Source organism: Mauremys reevesii, linkage group 18, assembly GCF_016161935.1.
Source record: "Mauremys reevesii isolate NIE-2019 linkage group 18, ASM1616193v1, whole genome shotgun sequence".
In the NCBI taxonomy this organism is placed as follows: Eukaryota; Metazoa; Chordata; order Testudines; family Geoemydidae; genus Mauremys; species Mauremys reevesii.
The window spans coordinates 3,286,815-3,307,016 of record NC_052640.1 but is presented as its reverse complement, the minus strand read 5'-3'; the positions used below and the strand labels follow the sequence as shown (position 1 = coordinate 3,307,016).

The following is a 20,202-nucleotide window of genomic DNA, read 5'->3' as shown; positions in this document are numbered from 1 at the left end:
TTTCCCCGGCGGGCGCCGCTCGGAGTGAGTCCGCCCCTCACCCGCTGCCGCCCCGCGGGCTCTGTCGGTCAAGGCCCCTTGGGGCAGCCCAGCAGCGCCTCGGGCCCCGCAGCCGGTGGCTGCATCTCGCCCGGGGGCACGAGCGGGACTCCCCGCGGCCAGCCCCGGGGGATTGCGCCCCGCCGAGCCGCGGTGACTCCGCGCGCCCGCGCTGCGCTGCGCTGATGGCGCTGCCTACGCTGCCCTCCTGCTGGGCCAGCCGGAGCAGGGCCCTGGAGCAGCAGATCGTGCGGCAGCGGGACCAGGAGGCCCGTTGGCGGCAGCAGTGGGAGCGGAACAGCCGCTATTTCACACAGTCCGGAGTCTGCAGCTCCAAGCAGAGCCAGTGGAGCTCGCGCCGGTCCTATCAGCAGAGGTGAGGCCGGGCCGGGCCGGGGGCTCAGGGCTTTGTGTTCGAGGGCAGCGGTCCTCAAACTGGGGGTTGTGAGCTGTCAGCCTCCACCCCAAACCCCGCTTTGCCTCCAGCATCTAGAATGGTGCTAAAACGTGTTTTTACTCTATGGGGGGGGGGGCCCTCAGAGGCTTGCTGTGTGAAAGGGGTCACCAGGACAAAAGTTTGAGAGCCACAGCACTAGGGCCTCTGGTATTAGGGCTTGGGGCATCGCCATCATTCCTGTAACGAGGGCAGAAGGACTTGTGCATGCCCTTGTATGGGAGGCAGCGGACACTGGCAGGTCCAGTTTTCTTCTTAGTCTGGTAAACTGAGAAGGTTTTTGGAACAGCAAGTGGTCTGTGTCATTAGACTGACCGTGGTCCCCTGTTTTGCAGACTCTCTTACTCTAGGCTAGCAGGATGCTTAATCCTCTCTTCCACTGTGTATCTTTGGTAGCATGAATGCATATCACTGTGAGAAAATGAAAGAGGAAAAAAAAATCAGCTTGGAGCAGAGACGAGAACAACTTAGGAAACTTTTGTATGAGGAGCGAGAATTGCTAACAGCAGAACTCAGGGAGCTGAGACTGAACAAGGAGTCAGATCTGAACAAGATCAGAGAGAGAAGTGAAGATTTGAAATCTGCTAGAGAAGAGCGTCGGAAAAAGGTAACTTGTGAGAAGTGATCTGAGATGTGTGTGTAGGCTGAGCTGGGGTGCCCTTCTGTCCTTCTCATACCTGGGGCTCAGGGTAAGTCTCTCTTTGATTTAAAACTTGATTAGAGAAACAAGTGTCCCCTGTGTCTGCCTGATTCTGTGTCCTGCAGGAAAGGGAACTCATGATTTCTAAATACCTGTTTTGGGCTTGGTTAACTGAGTGTCAGACAACATGAGAGGAAGAACTAGTCTTGACATCTTGCTATTGAAGATCCCTCAGCACTTTCTGTAAGAGCTGGGGTGCTATCCTTGAGATCCTAATTATATTCAGCCTAGTTTATATTGCTGCAGCAGTTTTAACTGGGGCAGTCATTCTTCACTTTCCCTCTTGTTGCTGGTTCCATGGGTGGTTCTGAACCATGAATTGGCTGCATGTCACTGGTGGATGAGTCAGTCCTTAAATAGAGTTTGCAAAGCATTTGGAGAGCCCCCTGGAGGAGAGATGCCAGATAACTCTATCCAGTAATATGCCTAAAAATTCTGGGGTTTAATCTCTTATTGGAGGATTAAGCTGTAATAAGAATAATCCCCCTCCCCCCATATAATTACAATAGTATATGTTCCTGACATGCTGATGGGATGGCCAGTCCCTTTGATTTAAACTGAGTGTTTTTTAATTTTTTTTTTTAATGGATCTAGTAACATTCCAAAGATGTATTCACTAGCTGTGTGGGGGGATTGTCTAGTGTTGTATTTCCCAACCTTGATCATACTTAATTGATGTTTTGGGAGATTGTAATATTTGTTAAAATTTGATCTACTCTGCTGTGGTCTGACTCTCATGTTTTGTTGATAGGTGGCTGAAGAGCTGCTGTATGAACACTGGAAGAAGAACAATACCAAACTCCGAGAGGTGATAATTATTGGGATCACTTCACTAATGTTCTGAGTGTATACTAAATCAGGTTTTAGATTTTTAAAAATGAAGTAACACATGTCAAGCCAAGAAAATTATTCCACCGACTCTGCAGACCCTCAAATGCAATCGCTAAAGTAGAAGCACCTTCTTGTGAGGTGAGGTTGATGCCAGTGCTAGAAACTAGACAGACAGCAAGATTCTCAGATACTTGGCTCTGGCCTTGTACTATAGGCTTAGATGCTTTTGAAAATTTTATCCGCTAAGTCCCTTTGGAAACTTCCTAAGGGACTTTGATTCTTTTGCAAATTGTATCCTGTACCACTAAAGTGCTTTCTTAGCCTTTGTTCTGCTGGCCCTCCACTCTGCCTGCTTATTGCTATATTCTTTAACATTTGTGATTATTCCCAACTAGTCCTGTGCTTGGAATTGCTACCGGAGTCCTAGGGCTAGCAGGGGCTGAGGAAGGCTGTACCAGTTGCATGTTCAGACCTTGGCAGAAAGAGCATCCCACTGCTGGCTGTAAAACATGCCACAACTACTGGTATAAAGGCTCACTTCTGGGGTGGTGGGCAAATCTGCTGGAAGGAATTCTGCTGCTCAGTGTTCCATGCTGCAATCTGATCCTTAGCAGTGACAGCTATGGCTTGGGTAGGGGTGTGTCAGTAGGCTCCACAGAGCCCTGTCTAACCTTCCTTGGCCAAAGAGGTTCACCAGCATCTCAACTGAGACAGGGGATCATTTAGTCTCCTCTTCTGAAGGCTGAGAATCTCCCTGATACAGCCAAACCCAGGGGATTCTGCTGTTGCACAGTGGCTACCCCAGAGCAGACAGTTGTCTGGGAATGATGTGCTTACTAGTTGGTTATTTCTCTCTGTCTGCAGACCTTTGGCAATCCATATCATAGTTTCTTAGAGCCTGTTTCATATGACATAGTACAGAATAGGAGACCGGACTGCACCACTTGATTTTGTGATGATCTCTATGTTCCCTTCTTCAGATTGAGTCAGAGCTCCACAGGAAGCATGTGATAGACGTTTGGGGCGATCAGCTAACAGAAAAGAAGCAGGTACGCTAGGATTGCTCCAAGCTGGGATTTCTCAAGCTTCATTGCACTGTGACCCCCCCCCTTCTGACAACAAAAATTATTATATGACCCCAGGAGGGGGGCCTGTAGCCTGAGCCCCACCACCCAGGGCTTGGGCCCCGGCCCCAGGTGGTGGGGCTCAGGCTCTGGGCCCTAGCAAGTCTAATGCTAGCCCTGATGATCCCATTAGAATGGATTCGCAACCCACTTTGGGGTCTTGACCCACAGTTTGAGAATTGCCGCTCTAAGTCATACTGGTACCTCTTAGCTGTGGGAAGAGTGCTGAAATGTAAAAGCAGATACTATTTGGGTTTTTTGGGGTTGGGGAGAGGAATGCTTATTTTATCTGACCTCCCGCTGGGAAACCTTGCTTTCTGTAGAGATTTACAAGCCTTCCACCTCCTGTGGATAGATATTAGTATTGTCAGAAGTGGAAGGGACTGCCAAATACTCTCTTCTACTCAGTTGTGAGTGAATGTATAGTGGTGCCTCACTGTTTTACATGAAGATAGGATCTTGCAATTTAATTCTGCCTCATCTTCTCTGTCAGGCAAGTATATAAATCTCCTTTCTGGCTTTATTTCTGGTTTGTTTTCCTGATAATATAAAATCAGTGGCATTGCTTAGTAGACTAAATATATTGCATGATTTGTTGTGGCACCAATGGCACTGTTCCAACCTAAGAGCCCTAAATGCAGTACCCCTGTGAGCACATCTTCAAGAACTTGTTCCTACACCACAAACTAAACTTTGTCAAACTTAACAGTTTCAGATATCGAAATAAGCAAGGTCTTATTTAACTCTTTGGTTAGTCTGGAGGCAGCCCACAGCAGATGGCTACATTGGCAGTGAAAGTACAGATTATCAGGCTTCCTGGAATGACTCATGGACATGGGGGCCAACTACAGGGCAGACTTTACAGCCAATTTGGAATTTGTGCCCTTGTTTGTATGTTCTATAATTAGATTTCACCAACCAAGTATCAAGTGTGAACTCCTCAGGCACTATAACAGCCTTAACAGGCAGTCCCTTGGGGCACTCTGGGTTATCTTGCCACTATGATAGATAGACCGTTACACCAAAATATCACAATAATATTCAGGTATCAGAGGGGTAGCGGTGTTAGTCTGGATCTGTAAAAGCGGCAAAGAGTCCTGTCATGCTCCAATATGTCTGTTAGTCTATAAGGTGCCACAGGACTCTTTGCCAGTAATATTCAGGTTACTCCCAGTCACCGCAGGTCATTTGTACCTTAGGTTTCTCACCAAAGACAATGCTCGTAGCCAATCCTATAATAAACTAAAGGTTTACTAACTAAGAAAAGGAAATAAGAGTTATTAGGTTAAAGTAGGTAAACACACACAAATGAGTTATAATCTTAGGTTCCAAAAGGTAATAGATGCTGCCGTAATGTGCAGGTTCTGTATGTCCTTTAGGGCTTACCCAGCTAAACAGCTGGGGATCTCGTGCTTATACTTTGAAGTTTTGCCTTCTCCCTGAAGTCCAGCCAGCACAGGGATAACAATTTCTTCTTGATGTGGATTTTTATTCCCATCCCCCAAAGTTCAAACTATTGCATGTCTCCTCTTCATGGGGAGCAATCAACAAAGTCTTTTGTTGGGCAGGAGATGACACCTCTTGTGGTATATTAGTATTTCATATTTGTTAATGCTTCTCTTCAGACTAGGGGCGTTTACAGTTGTAGAGCAAACACTTAAATATTACCTTTTAACATGGGGTACCAACATAAGCTGTGAATACATGCAGCATCCTACAAGCATTTCATAAAGTCTGAACGCATTCTTCTAACTCTGATGTCTATATTAACAATAGTAACACGTAGGTGAGCCAGACTAGTTTCCATCTATGTACTTGTCAGTATTCAGTGAAGCTTAGGGGCCTTAGCATGGAGTTGGCACCTGGTCTGTCAGCATCACACAGATATGAACATTATTTCAAATAAAGAGGGCGCCATTTCAGCATTGTCTCTTTGATCCCTTTAGAGGTGCATAAGGCTTTGAACTAATTTAAAAAAATGTTGGAATCCAGGGGCTCACTGGGTGCTCTACATGTTTGAAAAATCAGGCTTTCTACTGAAGTGACTGATAACCCAGGCTTTTAAAATGTTAGAATATTTGTATATATAAAACACTCTATTAGTTGAAATACATGTGATTTGGTATTGAATTACAGTTATTACGTTAAACCTTTTGTTTGGGCTCAATCAGCAAGAAGCAACTGAAAGAGAAGAAAAAAGACGGTATGAAAATGAATATGAACTTGCCCGAAGGGAAGCACTGGAAAGAATGAAACAAGAGGAAGAAAAGAGGCAGCTGGAAGAGAAGAAACGAGCTGAAGCATTACTGCAACAAATGGAAGAACTGAAGTTCCGGGAGATGGAGGTAACCATTTAGTTTCTCCTCATCTGAAGCAGAGTGCACTTGATAGCCTCCAGTCCAGGTGGGAGATACCGGAGCAGTGAGTTTGTTCTGGAATCCTAGAAGGGAGAGGGCAGGCCAATGTTATGATTCTGGCTGAATTTGTTTCTCAACACTGGAGGTGAAGCAGCAGGGCCAGTGGTTCTAATTGGATGTGACATGGGTTCTGCTAGCAATGGCTCCTTATTTTCTACCTGCATGTTGCTACTTTCAGTGAGATTTAGCCCTGGGCCTTCATGTGTTCCTCAAGTATTTGAGCACCCCGATTTCATCTGTTGCCTCAGAGAAAGGAGGGTTGTTTTAGGAACCTCATCAAGCATGAAGGCTTTTTTCCAACAGGAGTTCCTAGTTATGTCTCCAATATTCTAACACATTAAGGCAAGAGTGAGACTAGTGTGGGATATTTACCATACCCAAAAAGAAACCACTTGAAAGAGAGTCTAGTTCTTCTTAGAAGTTCATCCCACTGCTGGCAGTAAACAGAGGTTCACTTCTGAGGTGAGGTCCAGCCTCCTGCTGGAAGGAATTTGTCTCAAGAGTGTTTCATGCTGCTAGCTGCCAATACCTGAGAACACTTCCAGGTCAGGGAGGATTTTATCTTCTTCCCGTCTCCTTATTTCCTACTGGAACTCTCAGGATCAGGCTTTAGGGCTACTGCTCAGTCAACAAGGACCAACCAGTCATTGAGTCAAGCTGCTTCAATGGGCCTGGTTGTTATATGGAAAGTACATCCTGAAGAACTTACCCTGTTCTAATGGTAGTGCTGGATAAAGAGAATTGCAGATGCTACTCCAGTGTTGATGGAAAATAAAAGGTTGTGCTGTGTAACTGGTTCTCTGTGCTGCTTTTGCCCTCCTGTAACTATAATGAATCTGAGAATGGATGGGGAATTTGGAGACCTTAGCTCCCTGAAATGCTATTCCTTTTATAACAGGCAACAAAACTGAAGAAAGAGCAAGATAATTTACTAAAACAGCAATGGGAGCTGGAAGAGCTGGAAGAAGAGAGGAAGCAAATGGAAGCATGCAGGAAAAAGTTGGAGCTTGGGTATGATATGGTATAGTTCAATGCTGTGGTTGTTGGGAGAAAGCCTTTCCTGTGTCCATGGTAGCACTTACTGTATATGGGAATATTATCAGTGTCACTGTGGGCTGTATATGTTAATTTACTTAATATTGTATGTCTGGAAAATCCAGAGCAGTGGATGGGCTAGCACTTTAAATAGACAAGAGGAAAAAAAATTGCACTAACGCAGTAAGAACTGTTCCCCCACCAATGCTTACAGATGGTACTAGTCATGGGTTGCTTTTCTGAATGTTGCTAAAAGAGAACATGGGACTTTGGAGCTAGTCTGGTTTTGTATCCTCTTTTTCCTAGTCGCTTTTTGAGACATCAGTATAATGCCCAACTAAAGAGACGTGCACAGCAGATACAACAGGAGCTGGTAAGACAAGACCAGAGGTCACCTAACTTCTATGTAGTACACTCTTCTTGCACTAAAAACTGCTGCTTCTACATGTTGATTACTTTGTTTGCATATCTCTTGTCTGTCCAGAGCCTTACCAAGCTCCTTCCATCTCCCCCTGGTGGAATTAAGGCAAGAGGAAATTAGGAGTGGTGCTGAGGCTCTGTTATGAGCTTCCAGTCTGTGATCAGTTTTGGCATTAGCATGTTTGTGCACATTGAGAATTTACTTGCAACAAGGTTTGAAAACCTGCTCTGTGTGTGACTTTTCTGGCTTTTCTCTAGGAGATGGACAGGCAAATACTATTAGCCCTTATAGAGAAAGAAGATGAGGACCAACGCCTCCACTCTGCTAGACGGGAGCGGGCTGCTGCAGATGCTGCCTGGATGAAACATGTAATTGAGGAGCAGCTCCAGTTAGAAAAGGCACGAGAGGCAGAACTGGAGACCATTTTTAGGTGAGTCTGACATGCCTCCTGTAGGTTGCTGGAGAGAGTTTAAATGTGATGAATGATTCCCTTTAAAAACATCCTCTTTTAGGTTGGTAGAACTCTGTAAATGTTACTTTGTTGATACACACAGGTGAGGAAGGGACAACTAGAAGCCATCTTCTTCCTGGCTTCCTAGTTAGTCTGGCAGAAGGAAAGGTTGATTAGAGTCCTGTGTTACAGAAGTAGGGATGGGTTTTAGGTCCTTTTCTACTTTCCATCTTTTCTGTTGAATGGTTTAGCCATCCAGTCACAATGTGGAGGTAGCACCAGGGTATTAAGGTGAAAGGACGCAGTTCCTTTGGCTGAAAAGCATTAAGACCTTCTGGTTCCTTCTCCTTGATGGGAGCGATTCCATAATCCGTCTCTCTTGCTGCAACTAGTACTAGAGTTAATAAACAGGGAGCAACTATTTTTAGAAGTAATGGATTGGCAACGGTGAACAAGTCTGATCCTTGCCCATCCACATCACGACTCGTCAGACTTTTCTGACAAGAACTTAACCAGCATTTGATCATCCAGCCAATGAGCTTTGGGGCCTACATATGACTTCTAAAGTTGTGTGTTGTCTCCTTTGTTTCTCAAGAGAGATGGAAGTTGAAAGAGAATCCACTGTAACCCCACTGACTTCAAAAAGTTTCCATGGGGTGTGAGTGGGAGCAGAATTTGGCTCAGTGAAAGCTAGAGGAGTCGGTATGATGATTCATGCCCAGACAAGTCAGGCTGCAGAGGAACTTTCTTTGCTAGACATGCACTTGTGGAAGAGAAGCTTTGCAAACTAAATTTTCTGGCAGGGCCCTGGCTTCCCATCCCTATTGGAGGCAGGAGCACTCCTGAGCATAAGGTTTATAACAGACAAATTGCTTTCCTGCAGTGTTCTGCATACACATGTAAACTAGAGAGGCTGCAGGAAATAAGGTATTGAAGGCTTCTCTGTTTCTGTCTCTCTTTATTGCAAGGAATAATGCTGGAGATCAACACTCTCTCTCTCTCTCTCTCCCCCCCCTTCAGGGAAGAAGCTAAACAAGTGTGGGAAAAAAGAGAAGAGGAATGGGAGAGAGAGAGGAAGGCCAGAGACAGACTGATGAATGAGGTGGTGCCTTCTCTACAGTGATTACTCTGCTGGCTGAAATAAGGACTTTCACATGGGTGTATTATTTACATAGAATACATCTTAGAGGCTCAGAAAGGCATGCTGGTTAGCTCTGTGCTAGAGGATGGACTTTTCTGCTGGCCCAGTGTATTTTCTGAGAACTGGGTTAACTGTCTAGTTAAAGATCTGCTTGGTTTGGTTTCTGAGTCTGGCCCCTTTCTTTCTATTTACCCTATTTCTTCCCTTCATCCCCCATTTTACTCCAAACAGGTCCTTGCAGGCAGACTGTGTCAGATCCAAGAGAAGATGGAGCTAAATCGACATGCCCAGGAGGAATGTGTAAAATACCGGGAAGAGCTGATTAGAGAGCTTGAGGAGGCAAAAGAGCTAACTCGTCGAGAGAGAGAGGAAGAGGAGGAACTAAAAACAGCTCGCAAACAAGAGCTGGAGTCCCAGGTAGAGCCCAGGTCTTCATCAAACCTGCAGCCCAGGTCATTTAGGATGCTGTTAGCAAATCTACTTTGCTTACCCAGTTTTGCTAGATTTTACTGCATGGAAAAATGCGCTTAGATTCCTTAGTGTCAGAACAAGATTCTCGGTAACTTTCTACTGAAACTTTCCCAATTTTGCTAGCAACGGTAGAGTACACACACAAGCAGATGTAACTGGCGCTTAGTCAGGTAACCTCCTGCCCCCATATTAAAGTATCCAATTAACTAGGATGGATCTGACACTGATTCAAGCCTTGAGTCCTGACCTTTTCCCCCCTTTTAGTTTGGGTCTCTACCTGTGATCTCACTTTAATAGCATATCTTTAAAAATACTCAGCTTACCGAACGTCACCTCCAAGAGCAGGAAGAGTTACAGCGCCAGAAAGAGGAGGAGGAGGCAGCAAGGCTGGCAGAGCAGCACTGTGAGGAGTTAGTGCGGCAAGAGGCCAAGCGCATGACTGAGCGGGGCTATCCCAGTAAGGTAAGGAGCAGGATCCTTGGCAGGACCAGATGGAATCAAGCATGTTGCCCACGCTAACTTTCCATCCCCAGGTAGTTCATGGTGTTTGACAATGGAGGTCAGCATGCCGCAGAGAGTAACCAGCAATTGCCTCTGAGCACAGTTCCTCTACATCAGGAAAAGTCAGAGCTGCTCCTGAGGTGGGCAAAGGTTTCACACCTAAAAATGCTCTGTTATGTCATTGCAAGTTCACTGCCTCTCCCACACTGCCATTTCTAATCGATCTCCCAAATGAAAAGTGGCCACTGTCTCTGGAAGGTTCAGATTGCCACGGTATTGTCTCAGGCGTTGACCGTTTCCTGTCTTTTGCAGATAGTCATTTTATAAGTCTTTAAAGCAAGATCTTTCACAAGTGCCTCAAAGTATATCCCTAGTTCAGTCCATGCACTAGGGTGTGGCTATCACCAGATGATTCAGTGCTGCTCCTAACATCCCCTTCTCTGCCTAAGAACCCAAAAAAGCTGCAAAAGAAAGAGGACCCTGTTAGTATTCTGGCAGCAGGAGTGTTGCATTTGACAAACTCGTTTTGAAAAGTTTCCTACATGCCCAGAAAAAACCATGTCCTATGCCAGCTGGCTTCTAATTCTAGATGATATGGCAGAGTGGCTTTATTCTTCTCCCTTTACCATAGCAGTGATAGTAACCTTTGACACACTCTCATTGCTTGGCACTCCGATTTTCTTTGGAGAAGTGACTATCCAAGTCACTGATGGCTTTTCATGAAGGGTGTTGTCTTGTCCATTAATAGAACATGGTACTTCCTGTACAAACCAGAATGTCCACTAAGGGGCCAGCACTTTGAGTATTACGTGCCTGGGAGTTTAATTCTGAATGTAAAATTCTTATGGGACTTCTTGCTATTGACTTTCTTCCAGCCCCGTGGTCGTCCAAAAACAGCTTGGACCTGAGAAGGGTTGCCCTTAAGTTCTGAGGTGTGAGCATCGTAGCATCAGTATGAAGGACTCGATGTTGCAGGCTATGTGCCTGTTAAAGATCAGGATGGTGTGGAATATTTCAAAACCAAGAATCAAGGTGCTGTCATCATGAAATTGTCAGGAATAGTCCATGAAGCTGATGGAGCTGTGCTCAGTGCAAATGAAGGGTGAAGTTTTCAAAAGCATTCAGCCAAATTCTCCCCTTGAAGTCAAGGTCAAATTTCCCTTGAATGCAGCAGCAGCAGAGGTAGGCCAATGGAGCTTTACTTGAAAATACTATCCTAAGTGTGGAGAGGGCCCTACACCATTCCAGCTGCTTCCAGTGTTTAGAAGCTGTGAAGTGACATGATGTAACATGTAAGGCAAAGTCGACTGTCCACCTGCACTTCAACCAGGAAAAACAGTGGTGGAAGAGTAAATATGCAGAAAGCTTTAAAATAGCTGCATGTATTCTTGACTAACGCAACCCAGTTGAATCAATGATACTAAACCACTGACTGTTGCTGTTTATAGCAGAAAGGGTTTCTTTAGCATCATGCCTTTTCTATTAACCCTAAGTAATGTTTGCCCAGAAATCCCTCCTGTGTTTCCTTATCCCCATGCATTGTAAAACCGTGTTTGTGAGAATTGCAATGCCACAGGGTGTCAATTGTTGACAAGTTTCATTTAGGATCTAGGACTTTAAAGATTTTAATAAATATTTACTTGTCTGGTTTAGATTTACTCTTTGAAGTTTTCACACACCATCTCATTTTCAAAGAGAGAGCCCTGCCTTGGATGTGCTTATTACCAGCTATCTCGTGAACAATGCAGCACTGGCTTTCACAATGGATGCCACTGGTTTGAAATTAGACACTCCTAGGGCTTTGAAAGTGGGGCTTTTCTTTAATTAAAAAAAAAAAAAAAGCTAGCTCATCCTTCTTCCCACCCTAGAAGAGCGCACTAAAGGGAGAAGTGATTCTTCTCCCCTGCCCCCTAACTGTACCTTTGTATGAGGTTCAGAGCTCTTCAGTGACATTACAGCTCATCTCTGCTGCTGGAATCAGAGCTTCAGCCTGTACAGGAGTAGGGTGGTGGCTGTTGCTTCAAACTACCTCTTCCTACTAATCTACTCAACTGCACTAGGAGGGCCAGTTGAGTTTACTCTGCCTTTTGTTAACATATGAAAACAGCTATAAACAAACCAATGTTATGTTAGATGTTCTTACCCCACAGCTACATTAGGGACCAGTGTGAAATCCCTGGTTTGGGTGTTGTGTGCTTACCAAGACTGAGAACCTAGTACATGGAGTGAGGTGGGGCAGTAGTTCCAGAAAGCCCAAGTAAAGAGGTGGTTAGTGCTAGTCTGAGCCTTGCTGTGCACCTGGAGGTTTGCATCCTCTACTGTAAAAATCTGATCTTGACATCATGTGTATTTTTAAAAGGAAAACATGAAATAGGAGCAACTGCTGCCTGAAATTCATCAAGCTTATCCAGTACTTTCACTCCACAGAGTTGTGGGTTAATCTTCCCATTTATTTTTGCAAGCAGATTATTTCACTGCAATAGAAGGCAGCAATGTGACTGAGCTCAACAGTTAAAGTAACTACTGCTATGAACATAAAGTTGGTGCAGCTGTCTCACTTAATCGACTATAATGGACAATGATGTTTACGCAACTCAGATTCTACACATTTGCTTGAGGCTAGTGGATTCAGTTGTACTGGAAGATTCCCTCATTCTGCTAGTAGAGACCCAGTGTGTATTACAGGGAGTTAGAACCTTGTTAATTCAAACACTAGTAGCAGAAGCTCTTCTCAGCTTGCAAAAGTAAATCATGAGTTGAATGAATTTCCATATGTAAATCAGCACACAGGTGGTGAGGGTATAGTGAGGTTCAAGAGGGGAAAATGGTATGAGATACATTCCATGTTCATGATTCAATTCAAGATCAGCACCAAAACACAATTAGATGAATGAAGTCAGACTTTCTCATGTGGACCTGGCCTTAGACAAAGGGTTTGATGGTATAGCTCTAGTGGCAAATCCTTCTAGTGGAGGTGCAGTTACCAGCAAAGACGTGCCTTGGCCTGTATAGCTCACACCAGTTCCTCACATGAAATGACCCACGCTACCAAATGTACTTTGCCAATATAAAAATGTCACCAAAAATTAACACCCCTAAGCAACATCACTGTACCAGGAAGAGTTTTTAGAGTACACCTGGCCTTATAAAATACAGAATAAAACTTAGATGTAGTTCAACTGGGCACCATTACATTTCATATTGCCCCAGCACTCATTTGCTATAAGTCCCCTTTCAGCTGTCAGTGGTGGCTTTTAGTTTTATATTGTGCAGGATTTCCTTCATCACCTGCCAAAGCCACTCCTGAAGTGGCGAGGATGGGTTATTACAGCCTGATAAAAAATTTGACTGTTTGATGGAGGCAGAATGAAGGAGTAAGAGAAGTAGCTGAATTTATTGGCAGTTTTCAATCCTTTATAGTTTTGTAATTTAACTGGCTGAACTCATTTTGAGGATATTCATGCTCTACAGTTAGGGAACCAGGCAGAGGTATAACGTATGGCCCTTTGCTACCACATCCCCATCTGTAACAGCAGTTGAGACAGACACTTCTCTCTCTTCTGGATTTGGCCTACTGATGATGTGCATATACCAGAAGATAGCAGGAAAACTAGGACCAGCCAGGATAAAGAACTATGGTTAATTCATCTATTTTAAATACGCACTGCTTCTCAGTGCATTAGTTACACAGAGATGAACTCCCTTTGCACTGTTTATAGTACCATCTTGTCTGTACGTTGTATTTGGCCCATATATGCCAAAGGCGAAGCACTTTAAAAGCCCGTTTATTGCATAAGTAGCAGGCAAATAATCCCAAACAATTTTATAACACTTAAAGGGTTGTACAGTAATTTTATGTAATACAGTAAACATTAAAGGCTAAATCATGAGTACAATATGGACAGAAATACAAATTCATAAAAAGGCATTTTCACTTTCCTGTGCAGCATTTTTGTAGAGAAGGGATTACATTTCTGTAAGCGCAAGAGGGAAAACATACAAGTTATTTGAAAGTGGGGTTCCAGCCACAGGAAAAAACCCACATCTTTTTGCACCTAAATTACTCCAGGTATTTTAATAGCTCCTGCCCTGCAGCCATTCAAAGCATATGTACACTGCAATGTAAGACCAGGGTTAGTAGAACTCGAGTTAGCAGACCCTGGGTTTGTTCACCTAGGGCTGGAGAATTTGTCTACACTGCAATAAAACACCCACCCTGGCCACTGTCAGCTCTGCAGGGCTACAAACATTGCAGTGTAGATATCCGAGCTTGAGCTGAAGCCTAGGCTCTGGGACCCCGCCCTGTGAGCCTCAGTCAGCTGATACAGGCCAGCCACAGATGGTTTCATCGCAGTGTAGATGTACCCTGAGCATCTACACTTGTTTATAACCACAGGTTAGGAATGGCTGAATGCTGGGTCCCAACAGGGGGCTCCAGCATCTACACTGCATTATGCAGGCCTGAGTCCTAGCACCCTCCAAAAGGTGGCTAATCTAGCCCTTTGTTCATGATGCAGCGTGGGGGAATTTGACCATCTGCCAAACTTGACTGTCCAGAGGACAATGAAAGTCAGCCTGTGGGGTACTTTTGGCAGGCTCCAGAGCACAAGTCCAGTAGGGCTGTGCCTACTCTGCAAAGCAATAGGGGTTGAACGCTGGGTCCTGGCTTGACCCCCCGGGTTCTGGAACCCTTGGCTAGCACAATTTGGGGGTAGGTTGGAGTCCGAGCTCAAACCCTTGGCTTACAGTGCAGTGTAGACACAGCCACTCAGTCCAAAGCGTAATGCTACACAAGCTTTGGGCCCAATTGACTACTTTGGCAAACACCAACAATAGGTGGAGTAGATTAATACATTGAGCTAACCAGGGTTTGGTTAGAGTAGAGTCAGCTTTTGCTCCAAGTGCCATTTCCATAAAGTGCACCTCTGTCCTGCTGGCCTCTTGAAAGGAAGTACCATAAGAATACTGCAGATATCACACCAGATGTATAACTGCTTAGTGCAATAACGTGCTACTATGACCAATATGTAAGGAGAACAGAACTATTTAGACAAGGTGCAGCTTACCAACAGGACCATAAAACTGATGTTTGACATTTAAAAAGATATCTAGATACAGAATGTGAAGTGGGTTACACTTTAGCCACACTTGTATAGCTCATCAAGCCAGAGTCTAATTGAATCGGGTCCTTGCAAAACTTGCCGCCAACAAAGGAAAGATGTACAGTTATTCATCTGAAGGGACTTTTCCAGTTTTGGCACCGAGCAAGCATTTTAAAAAGTTGATATCCTTGAATAAAATTTTAGAAAACATGAAACAGGATATGTAAAAACCATGTGTAGTGATGTCCTGATGGATATTAGCAAATAGCATGCTTCATGTTCCTACTGTACTAGTTCAAACAAGTTCTTAAGTGGGGTTATTCTATTTCATACAATGCATTATGAGTGGTTTAATTTTGGTAATAGGTTTTAAAAATACCTCTCTACAATTTAAATCACAGCCTTGTCTACATGCATTTCTAGATGCTTAGAGACACTGCTAGATACAGGAGAGGGGACAGGATAAATTATTTATGAATCAGACTGCAACAGGATTATCCCCTACCTACTTTCTTTTAATTCCAAAATAGTACAATACTTTAAAAAAGGCAGTTAATTACATCATCAGCATCCAACAATATTATGGCACTTATTCAGTGTTTATATATACATACAAACACAATTTCAAAAGGAAGGAACCTCTGAAGGTTTAATTTGTTTGTTAACCTAAAACACAGCTAATTTTTATCACCAAAAAAACCAACCTAAAGAACTGTGATTTAGCAAACTAAATACTGCAGACTCTGCTTACAAAACAGTAGACAGCCTCCTACAATAGAGTGTTTTTGAATCAAACATTTATGTGAAAAATAAATTTAGCATTTGTATATTCAGACAAAACATTATATGGTGACTCTTGACCAGTTTACCTGTAATCTCACACTTGAACAGTAACACAGTGAGAAGACTAACATGGCAAACTGCATGCGTATGGTCCTATGGCTTTTGGGGCTCCAGAAGAAACTATGAATTGTAGGAGTATTTTATAACAAGGGAAGGTGGTTAGCATGGTGGAAAACCTGCCTTCAGAGTTCAAACTTCCTCATGTTTTTATATGCGTGTAACTATGTATAACATCCAGGGTTTATAATCCAGTCATTATCTGATGGTTTAGCATCACTGGGAAATAGCTATGTAAAGTGTTTGTTATTGTTTCTAACTATACCAAGAACTACAACATATCTGCTCCCTCTTTGCATTCAGAGTCTTATCTTCTCACTTCAACAACAAAAATAATTCAAACTACTACTTCCTTTTAGCTCAACAGCATCTGCACAGCTACAGAGAATCACAAAACATGATAGTTAACTAAGTTCCCATTGCAAGACCAAAGTCTGCCCTCAGCTGTTTAACTCACTGCAGATATTGGTACTGTACAGGTGTCATTGAGTGCCTCTGAATCTTCATCACTGATTACATACGAATCAGAACAGTTGACGTGTAGATCTCCAGGGGAGGTTGTAGGACCTTGGTAGACAGGAAAAACATCTTTTTATATATGAACTGAACAAATTGTTTGTAGCCAGCCAATCTCATTTTCACAGGTTCACTTGCAAGTAGAACAGTGCTTTAAGTGATCATCAAACAGGTCAGTAGGCATGAGGTCATGTTTTTCAAAGAACCTGACTTAGCAGTTTAAGTCCACATTTTCAAAGGTGACAGGCACTTAGGAACCCTAAGTCTCACCGACTATCAGTAAGACTCTGGCTCTTTAAGTACCCGCGTCATCCTTGAAAATGAGGATTCAGGTGGTTTTGAAAATTTTACTCATGATCTTTAAAGAAAAAAAGTACTGGAACTTGGCTAGAGAATACATTAAAGTGGTTGGTTAGCACATGGTGGGTTGTGTATTGAAGGTGACCCTGAAGGTAGGTGTCAACCTGTATATAGTTTGTAGTTTTTGGAAGCTTGGCATGAGAGGTACTATATAAAAAGTGTATTTTTCACATTCCACTACAGTGAGGTATAGCTATGATGTACCGTGTCAGGCATGGCTTCTTTTGAACCAGCCCTCTTATCTTCCATTTTAAAGAAATCACAGAACTCTTTAGTGAAACTGCATCTAAAAAGATATTAAACAACAATACTGCTGCAAACAAGACTGCCTTAAAGAGGACACTAAAATGGGAATAAATGCTGTGGGAAACTTCAAAGTGAGTTTTTCAGAGAAAGGAAAATGATGGGTTGTAACCACTAATGCCTTTCTAAAGTAACATCAAATCTATAGACTAGTGACATAGTGACAACTAAAATAAACTACTTAATCTCATGCTTCCTTCCAAAATAGATAAAAGTGACAAAGACCTTGTATAGTTAATATTTAATAGGTTTGGATGCCCACAACTACTACAGGTTCAGCAGACTAGGGACTGGTTATTGCACAACAGCTGATATGGAACAGAGAATAAAACTTTGTATTCAATTCTCAGGAAGACTATATAAAACTTCATTCTACTGACTGTTCAACAGTTACACTCCTGCAGCCTTCACGGTCCACTGTCCTGCTGAGAGTTTGTTATTCAAGGGGATTCACCATGCAGAGCAGTTCAAGGATGTACAGACCAAAGGCGAGATTCTGCCCTTTGATATGCGCATTTGACTTCAATGAGAGTTGTGTGCGTGTGCAATATCCGAAAGCAGAATACAGCTCCAAGGAATCTCCTATAAGAACCTCTGATACAATGCTGGCATGTGATATTGGCTCAACAGCTGTTTGCAACACACTAAATTCTGTAATTAAACTGGCAACACAGGCACAAAAATAAGGCAGTGGGTTAAATTAATCTTTGAAAGTTCTGTTAGAAAACATGCAAAAATAATACTGAGTTTATAAAAGTTTAACTTGCCCCCTTAGTTTTCTTGTAAAAATTTGAAAAGTTACATGTCTAAATTTAAACTCCAATCTCTAAAAAACCAAGACTAAAAAACCCGACAGGACTCAGTTGTTGTTCTCTTTGGTTGTGATGGTAACCAGTTGTTTAGCAGCCTTGGCAATGTCATATGCACACTGAATCACTTGCTGAGTGACCAGCTGGATGTCCGTGGTAGGGCAGGTCTCTATGGGCAAGGTTTTTTTGCATTCAGACTGGAGTCTGTAGGCACTAGATGTCAGCAGCCGCAGCGACGTCCTTACCAGCTCAGATTTGGGTTTCTAGGAAGGGAAAAGCAAACAAAGCTTGAGCAAGCTAGCACGGATTATACGCAACTGTTTTAGGATGACTTTGAGCATGTTTGCAAATGCTCTAATACTGTAGCAAGGTGGCCTGGACTCAGTAGCTCTTTCCTTACCAAAGGCCAGGAAAGGAAGGGCTTGTAGGGCACCTTGTGGCAGGGTAAGACATTGGGCAGAAGCAGACCCTTTGGAATTCACTGAGACCCACCCAGAGATAATTATTTGCTCCCAGGAAGCTGCCTATAAAAGACTCACGAGATGACAGGTCAAGCAAAGTTCTGGTATAGCTCCATCGCTGTTCAAGCAAGATGTAAGCGTCCTTGGCCTATGGGAACTGTGGGCATTTCATCTCAACCAGCCTGTGGCGTACCAACTACCCACCCACTTGGCATGGTGACAAATACAAAGGTGCAAGGCCTGACAAAGATCCTCCTCTTGATGAAAGTAACGTTCCTCCCTCCTATCTATCCATCTTTTGCTTTTTGTTCATTGCAAAAAATCTAAACCCAGGGAAGAACCACTGGGAAATACAAAAAGGAGCGAAAGCTCAGGAATTTTAAATTTCCTTATTGATTTTCCTATCAAATCAACACAATCAGAATGTCCAATGAGAAATATTTCATTCATTGCACCAACTTCCCTTAAAGGTTCTTGTGTCACAAAGCCTTAAAATGAGTGAGACTGAGTGCAGAATACATTTGAGAAACATTGCCACTGCTGAAGAAATAAAGCGACTCACTTTTGGGAACAAGGCTGCCATTTCTGTTACTGCCACATGTATTCTTTCCGAGCATGGTATATAACTGCAAGAAGATGCACAAGATATTCAAAAGCAGCAAACACATGGAATTTTCTTGACGTTCAATTAGTTAGTGACTATTTCTCCAAAAGCAAACCAGTTAACAGAATGGCACATTATCTTCTAACATTGTCTTAGCACAGCCTCCAAACACAACTGTAGCAGATTCTCTGCAACACATAAGTCTGATGAAGCTTCCCATTGAAACATTCATTAGTAAATTATGTACAAATCTGTGTTTCAACCACACTGTACTACAAACAACTTCAGGAAAAGCAAGAACTTCACAGCTTTGCATTAGGTAAATTAAAGTTGTGGGGGAAGGAGTAATGGGTTGCACACACTATCCTGTATCCAGCACTAATATCCTAATCCGTACTCAAGTATGGAAATACATGCTTACAAATGTGAAAATGGCACATCAGTGTATATGACTGACATTTCCTAAAGTCATGATTTGTACATTCAAATTTTAGACTTTGGCTCTGCATTCCCACAGAAGTGGCACAATATGTTCTAGAGGGGTTTATCAGCCTGTTCAAAATGTAACATGTCAGAGATTTTAAAAAATATGTGTGTGTGTGTATGTGTATGTGTGTGTAAGTAAATGGCTAGAAGACAATTGCAGGCACAAAATAAAAGTTCCAGATTCTGCAGTTTGAAGGGTATTTTAACTGGAGACATCAGGACTGCACAAGTGTATCTAAGATCCCAGAGTGACTCTCAGATCCCAGGCTGAGTGTGCAGGGCTGACAAAAAAACAAACACAAAACACATTCTTGTGCGTGTAGACTGAGATCAGATTTAATCTGCTATTATTTTAAGAATGGAATTTTCTGTACAAGCCCCAAGGTACTATGAAACCAAACTTAAATCTTTTACTAAAGTAAGTAAGCTGCCAAGTGAAAGATCTATGCAGATTTAGATATATACTAACCTTGGAAGTGGAGCTGAAAAATCTTTAAAAAAAAAACAAAAAAACCTTTTATTTAAACGTTTAAGTTTTACACAAATAATATTTTGTCAACAATTTGGGATCATCAAAATTAGAAATGAGACCTACTGGGTCACCTTGTCCATACCCTGGTAGCCAGTGCAGACTGCTTTCCTACAAATGATCTTCTTTGGTTACATTTATGAAGTTCAGAGTTTCTCCAAGAAAAGAATTGCTATTTACCTTTTACATCAAATCTGCATAAAGCTATTTTCAAATGCTCAGCAGCAATATCTAAGGTATATGACCTCCACAGACATTTTCACCAGTAATCTCCCAACTGAGCTTTGAAACACACATTATAAAGATAGATCAAAGGCTCAGAAACTGACAGTGCACAGGATATTGTAGTACTGTTGTAGCCATGTGGGTCCTAGGATGCTAGAAAGACAAGGTGGGTGAGCCAATATTTTTTATTGGACCAATTTCTATTGGTGAAAGAGACAAACTTTCGAGCTACACAGAGCTTTTCTTCAGGAGACTGAAGACAATAAAAGATCCAATAAAAAGTTATTACCAACATCCACCTGGTCTCTCTAATATCCTGGGA

General features: G+C 42.9%; 2 protein-coding genes across 10 annotated transcripts in view; one reads left to right on the top strand and one right to left on the bottom strand.

The window, feature by feature from the left end:
- On the top strand, positions 1-12,281 carry LOC120386231 (trichoplein keratin filament binding). Of its 3 annotated transcripts, none has more exons than XM_039505328.1 (12): positions 2-415; positions 890-1,100; positions 1,945-2,001; positions 3,005-3,073; positions 5,320-5,493; positions 6,464-6,576; positions 6,907-6,973; positions 7,279-7,451; positions 8,493-8,574; positions 8,845-9,030; positions 9,403-9,546; positions 10,461-12,281. In XM_039505328.1, the coding sequence occupies exons 1-12, from the start codon at positions 225-227 to the stop codon at positions 10,491-10,493; spliced, it is 1,500 nt and encodes a 499-aa protein (XP_039361262.1). In that variant the 5' UTR covers positions 2-224; the 3' UTR covers positions 10,494-12,281. The 3 variants fall into 3 exon arrangements, with proteins under 3 accessions (XP_039361263.1, XP_039361262.1, XP_039361264.1); XM_039505330.1 differs by having other exon boundaries at positions 281-415; positions 829-1,100; XM_039505329.1 differs by lacking the exon at positions 3,005-3,073 and having other exon boundaries at positions 1-415.
- Positions 12,282-13,354: 1,073 nt separating this feature from the next.
- Positions 13,355-20,202, bottom strand: part of GIT2 (GIT ArfGAP 2) — a 57,987-nt gene continuing 51,139 nt past the window's right edge. For 6 of the 7 annotated variants that reach the window (XM_039505319.1, XM_039505321.1, XM_039505315.1 and 3 more), the window contains 2 exons: positions 18,599-18,662; positions 13,355-17,838 (listed from right to left, as the gene is read on the bottom strand). In XM_039505319.1, coding sequence (XP_039361253.1) covers positions 17,626-17,838; positions 18,599-18,662 — 277 coding nt within the window. In that variant the 3' untranslated portion in view covers positions 13,355-17,625. Of the gene's footprint in view, positions 17,839-18,598; positions 18,663-19,595; positions 19,618-20,202 lie in introns of all 7 variants that reach the window. The other variant, XM_039505318.1, reaches the window with a different exon arrangement.